At 38.2% G+C, this 10,241-nt stretch overlaps 1 protein-coding gene across 1 annotated transcript in view; it reads right to left on the reverse strand.

Moving 5' to 3' along the window:
* LOC121318604 (FYVE, RhoGEF and PH domain-containing protein 4-like) overlaps positions 1 to 8,786 on the reverse strand; it is a 160,334-nt gene extending 151,548 nt beyond the window's left edge. The window contains exon 1 of the mRNA XM_041255465.1: positions 8,400 to 8,786. Coding sequence (XP_041111399.1) covers positions 8,400 to 8,505 — 106 coding nt within the window. The 5' untranslated portion in view covers positions 8,506 to 8,786. The remainder of the gene's footprint in view (positions 1 to 8,399) is intronic.
* Positions 8,787 to 10,241: the final 1,455 nt, after the last annotated feature.

Genomic DNA, 10,241 nt, shown 5'->3' on the forward strand with positions numbered 1-10,241 from the left:
AAAAGAAAGAACTGTTTTGAACTGTAACTTTGTGTCTGTCCTTGTTGGAGCACATGTTTCACCTAATCACTGCAAACCACACTTGCACAGAGCTACAGTTACTAATATAGGAACGCACCAGAACCTGTGGCTTCAGGGTCTGTTTTTGTAACCAAAAATAAACCAAAGACCTTTGTGAATATAATAGATCCCATGCTGCAAAGCCGACCAGTGGAGAGTAGGTAGAGCTCTATCGGCAGAGTGGATTTAATTCAGTATTAAGATTGCATCAACCACCTATTCATGGTTATCCCAGGATTATACCTACATACAAGTGACTGATGCAACCCAGGGGGTTCACCGGTGCTGTAAAATGCCCCCAAAATCCAGCTATGGTTTATCCTGAACCGTTTCAGTCGATTCAAGTTTTCATTAAAACTGATTATCCTTCTTGATGACATCCAGTAATAGGTGTTTTAGGCCAGTGGTTCTCAAACTTTTTTTTTCTTTTTTTTAAATCAACCCTAACCATGCCATACCGACTATGATTTGGGCAATTTCACATCTTCATCGTCATGCAACAGCATTAGGGAAAGGAGTGTTTGCACATATCTCAAAAAAGCCCTATTGTCACAAACTCTAAAACACAGGCCTACCAGAGAGAGAAAAAAACTGCATTGTTCTGCACAAAGACAAGCTTGACCACTTACCCCGGAGTTAACAAAAAACAGATTTATTTGTATGTGTATTACAGTGTGTGGACAGTGGCTAACTGTTTGGAATTATGTCAAGAAACAAAAAAAAGGAAAGTTGTTGGATACGTGGATAAATACAACAACATCAAGTGTTGTGGCATGAAATTTGTGTATTTAAAAGGGATCAAGCATTCACTATCTTTGTTTACACATGACATAATAATTGAAACAGCATGAGGCTGGAGTGATGCATCAACACATCAATGTATTTAACTGTTTGATGTCAACAGCCAATCGGGTGCATCATTTCCAATGCGTTCCTCCCCCCCCCCCATTGTGTCCAGTCTGAATTTTAGTGCGACTGACTTCTGAGGTGTTGAATCTGACTTAAAAGAGAAATCAAAACACACATGTGTTTTGGTTTGTTGCATCGTGGATGTAAACACCTGATTAGTCCACAACTCTTTCAAATGTGATATCTGACTGCACATTGCCATCTTCTATTTCTATTTAGTGGGGAATTATGCATAATCAGAATGGTACAGCATTTTCCTTTCTTTAGCTTGAAAGAAGGAAATATTGCATACTTTCAGCTCAAACTACCTTAAGTGAAGGTAAACACACTTGACAGAAAACAAAGGTAGCTTCTGATGAATCAGTGAAAAGCAGTGCAAGCTGCAGTACAGAAGAACATAGTGTAATAAGCAGGCACCCTGTTTCAGAGTTGGGGTCAATTTCATTTTTTCAATTTCAATTCCATTTCTAATCCCAGTTCCCTTTTATACAATTTCAATTCCTATTCCACTTTAGTCTTTACTGAGGTTAGGCTAGATCAGGTTACCTGACAAGTTCATTAAGTTGTACAGGGATTGAAGTGAGCTGGGGGATTTCCCCCTATACTGAAGCCAATTGTGTTGGGGGGGTGGGAATTCCACAATCTTAGGGGGGGAATGGCAGAAGAAAAGGCAATTCATATAAAAAACTATATATATATATATATATATATATATATATATATATATATATATATATATATATATATATATATATATATATTCATCATCATTCACACTGGTGTTGCTTTAAAATAAGCTTCTTTCAGGAGACCTAACAGCTGTCCATCACTGTGAGACAGAGCGCTCTCCATCTCCATCTCCATTTTCTCTCTCCACTCTCCACTTCTCCAAGTTTTTGCTGCAGCAGAAAAAAAAGGTGCTTTTCTTTAACCAGCACTCCATTTTTTTTTTTTTTTAAACTCTTTTTCTACATGCATTTCACTGTTTTCATTTGTGTATATTTAACTACTGGATTAGTTTGGCTCTTCATGCATGTAACACATCACAAAATTTCCTTTAATATTATGTAAGTTGCAACAGGATCAGGCATATCATATGTGGCAGAGATGAGAATACTGTATATCTTATAAACTGGCTGTGTCCCAAATCATTCCTTTGCATCCTACACCCTTCGACAAGTGTACACTTCGCGTGACGTTTTACTGACGTCACAGAGTATGCGCTTGGGTGAGCGAGGGAGTAGGGTGGAGGGTGGAGCGAAAAGCGTTAAATGGGATGCACTTCCGTATCATCAGTCAGCACCTTTACCTTTGACTGAGCAAGAAGCTATCAGATTGTAGCTTGGAAGAACGGCTGTAGCATTTGCACTACTTGAAAAACTTTGAAATTGGTTAATAAAATAAAAACTTTGCCAAATCTTACGAACATGTATTTCATAATGTAGCCTAATATTTACTTTTTTTTTTAAATAATATTTTAAATACTAAGATATCTATTTCCTTTAAATCCAATAGGTAATATATTTTGCTTTATATTCAGTATCACTGCAAAATAGCTAAAGGTTCTACACTAATTTATTAATCACTGCAAAAACATATACTGGAAATGATAAACGTGTGCAGGCTAGGTTTCAAATGTCACTCCCAGCCCTTTTCTCCATGAAGAGGACATTGTGTGCCGTACGCAACTGGATCAGTTTTAGGGTCTCTTCCTCTGTTCCTGTATTGTGTAAAAAAAAATATAATTTTGAAATATACCATCTGCTAGTTTTGTAGCTACATATCTAGTTAATTAATTAATTAATTGATAGATAATTAATTCCAGCAATTGATATGCACTGAAAGGATTTTGCGCTGTACTTTCTAATCATATTTAAACCGTGATCAGAGATTAAAAAAAGATTAATTTTATTAACTAAGCAACTCAATATATTTCACAAATAATTTGCTTGTTAAATAACTTAACAATATCTACAATTTCCTATCTAACTACAGTTACATTACATTTATGTTCAGCCGCGTCTGCCAGATTTGCAAATTCTTCCCACTTGTCTCCGCCTTTACGCAAAGAGGTCTGGGCCATCACCAAAAAAAACACTTATGCAGAAGTCAACTGTTTTGTACCCTCAGTCAACTGTTTTGTGCAGTGCAGTGCAGAGCACATAAAACACCCTTCACTCATTGGCTAAGGAATTGGGACAACCCTTAAGATGGCGATCATAGTACTTCTGCCCCTCAAGGGAAGGTAACAGGTGAGCAAGGGTGCAGTTTGGGACGCAGCCACTGAATAAGTCTTTGGAAAGCCCAGAGTCTGTACTTTTAAACAAGCCATGAACTACGTAGGTGGCTTTTACGTTGCCTGAGTAATATGTGCATAACCTTCGGTGCGCTGGCGCCCCAAAATGAATGGGGCTGAATCAAGAGTTAAAGCGAAAGTTACCGCTTGCAAAACAACACATAGATTGACTTAATATCGTCTTTTTTTTCAAAGCTGTTCACTTACTGCAGCGTACTGAGTTTCTATAATCCTTAAAGATAGCGGCCGAGAATCACGTACGAGAGAATAATCTCTGGCACTTAAAATATCCAGCACTACTTTTATTTATTAACACTGACACCCACTTCTTTGTTGTTTGTTTGTTGTAGCATTTCAGGCATTCTAAATTGGGTGAAAAATACAGTAGCTTGGTGTCTCAAAATTTCTCTGCACGATTTTCCCGCACTGAAGGTTGCAGGTATGCGGGAGCAACTTGGAAAATGCGCAATTCCCGCAATCCCACGCTGAAATTCAAGCCCTGTTGTACACAGTATTTTTTTGCTCAATAAAGTCTTTGTTGCAAAACGATTGAATAGGAATCTGAATTGATTAAAATGGAACTGGAATTGAAAAAATGGAATTGACCCCAACTCTGCCTGGAATCATATTTTACTGGGAAACTGAAAACGATTTAGCTACAGTGTAGATATACTGCATTATGTTTGTACATCAGTGAAATGATTAATAAAATAAAAAAAATAAAAAAAACAGGTACTAGTCTAATCTAAAAGAATCATAATAGAGGAAAAACACAAGCTGATAATAAATGAAACAGTGAAATGAATCCTGAATGCAACTCAGTAAAGCTGTAAAATGAGAGATGCAGATCAGGAAAAGAGATTCTGCTTTGAGCCTGTGCTCTCTTTGGCAAGCCAATCCGGGTACTTCCTCTGTGAAGCAATATGCTTTCAAAGCTGCTGCTTTGGATGCATAAAAAGATCTATTACACCGTGTAACAATTATTTATTTTTTTTTGGTTACTGGGTAGTAAGTGTTACTTCCTAATTGCTTATGCCTCAAAAGTACAGAAAATGGCTATTATTCCCCACAAACTTGGCTTTTGTGACCAGGACAGTGATATTTTGAAATTTACCTATTTTCCAGAACATTCCAGATAGATTCAGTGCTGAGTAAACTTGGAGTAACTTCTAGAACTTTCCAGTAATATAAATAGTAGTATAAATACAGGGGCCTTAACCCTACCAGTTCAGTTTAGTTCCAGCTGCCTAAGTGGATACATATCTGCATTTTTCTGAGATGGCATCAAGAGGCTGCAAGCATCCGGCAGACGCATTTTGCTATGTCTGTGGCCAATTTATCAAGACAAGAGCGAAAAAGTACTCTGTGGAAGCATCTGCTAAGATGTGTGAGGCCTACAAGGCATATTTCAGCATGCCTGTCGGGGATCAAGACAAACCCTGGGCACCTCATTTCACCTGCGAGCATTGCAAAAAAACTCTGGAAGGTAAGATGGACAATTGTTGCTAGGAATTTTATGTTATAAAATTTGTTAAAATTTTTAAAATTGTAAAAGTTTTTAATTTTAAAATGTTTTACAATTTTCAATGTTATTTAAAAAATATGTCATATATGAAAAATGTTGCGAGAATCTCTTACACATTAGTCATGGGTGAAATAAATGTATTTTTGTACGATGGTACAGAGGGGAAAAGAGAGCCATGAAGTTCGCTATCCCAAGAATTTGGCGGGAACCCAAATTCATCGCCCCGGTGCCACAATGCCATGAGCTCCCCATACCCACTCCTCCGGAGAGAGAGCAGCCGTCTTTAGAAGAGAGCAGCAAGTCAGAGAGCAAGGAAGACGTTGTAGATCCAGATGACAATTTCAGAGGTGGAGCTGAGGAGAGAAACCCATACTACCCCAACCAAAAAGACCTCAACGACTTGATTAGAGATCTTGGTCTCACCAAGTCCAGTGCCGAGCTTTTGACGTCTAGGCTCAAGCAATGGAACTTGTTGGATGAAAGTGTGCAAGTCGCAGATCAGAGGAAGCGTCACCAACCTTTTTCCAGCTTCTTCACCTGTCAAGATGGGCTTTGCTTCTGCCACAATGTCACCAGTCTGTTCGAGGCAATCGGAATCGCCTGTAACCAGAATGAGTGGCGCCTTTTCATTGACAGCTCATCCAGGAGCCTCAAAGCCGTGCTGCTCCATAATGGTAACAAGTACCCGTCTCTTCCCCTGGCTCACTCGGTGCACCTCAAAGAGGATTACAACAGCATCAAGACCTTGCTGGACGCCTTGAAGTATGATGAGTACGGCTGGGAGGTCATAGGAGACTTCAAAATGGTGGCATTCCTGATGGGTCTCCAAGGCGGTTTTACCAAGTTTCCCTGCTATCTTTGCCTTTGGGACAGCAGGGACACCAAGGCACACTACCACAGGTGGGACTGGCCACAGAGGACAGAGTTCTCTGTGGGGAGGAACAACATCAAGTGGGAGCCACTGGTGGACCCCTGGAAGGTGCTGATGCCACCACTGCACATCAAATTGGGCCTTATCAAACAATTTGTCAGAACTCTAGATAAGGAGTCGGCAGCCTTCAAGTACCTTCAAGACTTCTTCCCTAAGCTGTCTGAGGCAAAGGTCAAAGTCGGTGTCTTCGTCGGACCACAGATAAAGAAGACCCTGGAGTGCAATGAATTCCCCAAGAAGCTCACTAGTAAGGAGAAAGCAGCTTGGAACAGCTTTGTCGCGGTGGTTCGGGGCTTCCTGGGCAATCACAAGGCCGAAAACTATGTGGAGCTGGTTGAGACTCTGGTGAAGAACTACGGCACAATGGGCTGTAGGATGTCCCTCAAAGTCCATATCCTTGATGCTCATTTTGATAAATTCAAGGAGAACATGGGAGCGTACTCGGAGGAGCAAGGCGAACACTTCCACCAGGATATACTGGACTTTGAACGCCGCTACCAAGGACAGTATAACGAGAACAAGATAGGAGACCACATTTGGGGGCTGATTTGTGAAAGTGATTTACAGTATAATCGTAAATCTCGAAAAACTACTCACTTCTAAATCTTTTGTAGTCATTTTTGTATTACTTTAGTATAAATACATGTTCATTTGGATTCATATGTTGTTTTTTTCTGACTTTATGTGAACAAAAAGACACATTCGCCCGTTTTCTCATTGGAAATAGTGATATTTCAAAATATCACTGTCCTGGTCACAAAAGCAAAGTTTGTGGGCAATAATAGCCATTTTCTATACTTTTGAGGCATAAGCAATTAGGAAATAACACTTACTACCCAGGAACAAAAATTAACAGAATTTAACAGAAACCAGTTTTTTCATCATCATCTATGCTTTTAACTTTATAAACTTGTCTATAAACACTTAACATTTCATTATATGATATATGTACTTATGTAATCATAAATGAATTGCATTCAAAAATGTAATTTTTAAATGAAAATGTAAATCTTGTCAATTTCAATGAAATGGTCACCCAAAACAAGGGGATTTAAGTCTAAAGCCCAAGTCAGTTAAAAGTCTGAAATGTGTGTATAACATGGTGTTAGAACACTGGCCTAAGTATAAAAGTGTCTTTGTTAGATGTTCTCCGAGTTAACTAGCATGTTACCTAATTAACCTTTTGTCACCAATTATTGTTATCAGGTGAGGGTCCATGATTACTATAAATATAGGTAGCACAGGCACAAGTTTGTCATTCCTGAATGTAAGGGAGCAGAAAATGGCAAAATACGCTCAGTTAAGCAAAGAAAAAAGACAGGCTGTAATTACTTTAAGAAATTAAGGTCAATCTTTAAGACAAATTGTAAGAACTGTGCAAATGTCTGTAACTGCTGTGGCCAAGACCAAACGATTTGAAGAAACTGGCACTGTAGAACATATGGGCATTAAGAACATTTACAAACACGGAAGCCATTCCAAGAGCAGCGAAACAAGTCCCAGTAACAGATAAGCTGGACAATCAATCATAGAAAAATAAACAAAAAAAAATCACAGTTCCAGTCTGCTAACTGCAACATTTTTGTGTAATTGTGCAATTTTAACAAAGATTAAATAATAATAATAATAATAATAATAATAATAATAATAATAATAATAATAATAACAATAACCAGGTAATCCGAAGACTTAAGTCCACCTTGAATTGCAAGTTTTTATTTATTTATTTGTTTATTTTACTAGTTACAATTTCTGGGGAGCATTGTTTCCTATTATAAGCTTAACCAAAAATGAACTTGGACGTTTTTTTTGGCTAAGGCTAAGGCCCTCAGTTCAATTACCAGTACAGGCATGTCTGCCATCCCCAGCCACGTGAAGCCAAAACATTGTTTATGGCCTTTGCAAGTTTTGCACTTTAACAGTCAAGTTGAACAGGATTCCACATTGTTGTACATGTGAATTACTTGCATGTTCATTATGAATGAGCTACAGCAGCACTTACTATGCTTTATATTAGGCTACGCATTGACTTAGGAACGGGAACATTCAAACAAATCCAACTGCCTTCCTTCTTGAAAATATGAAATATTAACATTATACTGTATTAAAAAATAAACAACTGTATTTTTGTTTATTTACTTGCATGATGGAGCAGCGGAGATAATCAATTGAAACACCAGCATATCGTGAAAAACATGAAATCACTGCACACACCAAACTTGAATTTAACCAAAATAAAAACCAAAAAAAAAAAAAACATGTAGCAGTAAGCATTTACAGTCATTTTTTGCGTTTTGGTTATTCGGTTGAAGCTGTTTGACCACAGTAACAAGATCCTGCATAATTAACACTACATAGGGTTAAAGAAAATCAACAACATTATACAAAATTATGATACATTTCAGACGTAACATGTCACAGTGACATCGTAACGTTATTATTATTATTATTATTATTATTATTATTATTATTATTAATAATAATAATAATAATAATAATAATAATAATATAAATAATAATAATAATAATAATAATAATAATAATTCATCATTGCTAAACGAGCAATCAATGCAATTTGGGGCATACCTGGCTCCATCACAAAAGACGCAAGATAAGTGAACGGGTTGGTTACCAGCACTACGAAGTCATATCAATACCATACCGGTGCTAACACTTACCCAACACAAGCTCCTCCCAATGTCCCCTTTCTGGCACCACATCTTTTGAATTTTCCGCACAGGTATTACTCTTCCTTCTGAATGCAGCCCTTCTGAAGTCGTCCATACTTTTTAAAAAAATCGCTTTTCGTTTCCCAATCCCACCCAGCGAAATGTTAATCGACCGCCCTTCTGTGCTGCAAGCAGATATCGCTTCCCTCAGTTGAGTTCTCCAATCATGTTGTTGTTCATCTGATTAATTTAAACTCCCTCTTGTTTGAGAAAAGATATAAATTCCCCCGGCAGCACCCTGTTAGCTGTGTTTACGGAGCGTGCTTCTTCAGTATTCCATAACCTAGTTCTCCCCATACAGGTAAGACTAACAACAGCAGCTGATAACCGCGCACAGACTGGTACAATAACTTTTGTTGTGGTTTCAACCCCATATGTTAATCGGTCGAGCTTCCTGCATGACTATTGGCTTTCTACTCGCGTTGCATTCTGTTAGGAGATCTGCTGCCGCGTTATTCCTCAATGCATGGTTCTGTTTATTCTGTAGATATTCATGAATTTACCCTTTATTGGCCTCCTCAATCGAACTTCTCCACGTATCTTGATAGCAGTCCTGTTACATCACCTTGGACGTCTAAGACCCTCCCCTTGCAATCGAATGGGCTCTTTGGAATTGTCATGTATTGTTCGGGTTGTACCTGGTGGTGCAGGTATTGTAAGGGAAGCGTGGCATTAATTGAGATTGACAGGGACGGTAGTTCTCTCTCGCCAAGTTATTAGCGAAACGCCAGATTCTCCATACAGCAAGGATAGTCGGTGTTGCCATATCCTCCCCAAAATAACCTCTAGATGACTGCAAGAAATACTTTGGAAATGCCCTAATAATTACGCTGGCGAAATGTTCAATATATACAGAATTTATTAAGAGACCGTGAAATCCAACTTTAAATAATTCCAGAAGCACATCATATTAAGTCCTATTACAGTAGTTTCTTGTTAATTGCATAGCCCGGGTGCCTAACAGTTTTATGCAATTAACCAGCATATGCAATTATCAGTAACATATACAGTGTAATACATTTAATTCTGTATCATATAATACAACTGTGAAGTACTTATTCTGGTTAAATGCATAAAATTATTAGTCACAGGGGATATGCGTTTCACAGGAAACGCAAAAAAGTGAGGCACATTTCCTATGAAAATGCACATGCAGTAGGCATGTGCATTTTCATAGGAAATGTGCCTCACTTTTTTTAAAGCTAACAGAAATATGTAATTATCATGTATGCAATTCATTGGAATGCACTGTACTTGTATAATTCTTAAATCTTAAACCTCCAGTAATATTATATTGGCACACCATGGCTACATTGTAAAAATGTCGTTTTTCTTCATTTTCCAGAATATATATTCACTGACTGGCACAACACTTAAACACTGCTCTTAAACTAAATTAATTTCCTCTGCAACAAGTATTAGGTCCCCACCTGTGCCTCTCCCTCAAATTCTATGCAGTATAGACTCTAGTGTGCCTGGCATCCCTAATACATGCTACACATGAAGTGATCTTATACTGGGCAGTCACAGTAAATCGAACGTCTGGAGAAATTCTATAAAAATCAGAGGTTGCAGCTACCAACAGGCATGATGTCACATCCAGTGGTGTAATGGTAAATAAAAAAAGTGGTTAAACTGCATAAATAAACATGAACAGACGCATTGTTATTGGCCCGCAGCCAACCTTTAAAAAAACCTCTGCCCATTTCTTACCTACAGATTATCCTGAGCAGAAACCTGGAGAGAAAACCTCTGATCTGGCAATACTGAGTACTTGGGGCACGTGGTGCA

The sequence above is a fragment of the Polyodon spathula genome, chromosome 7 (assembly GCF_017654505.1).
Source record: "Polyodon spathula isolate WHYD16114869_AA chromosome 7, ASM1765450v1, whole genome shotgun sequence".
Classification (NCBI taxonomy): Eukaryota; Metazoa; Chordata; class Actinopteri; order Acipenseriformes; family Polyodontidae; genus Polyodon; species Polyodon spathula.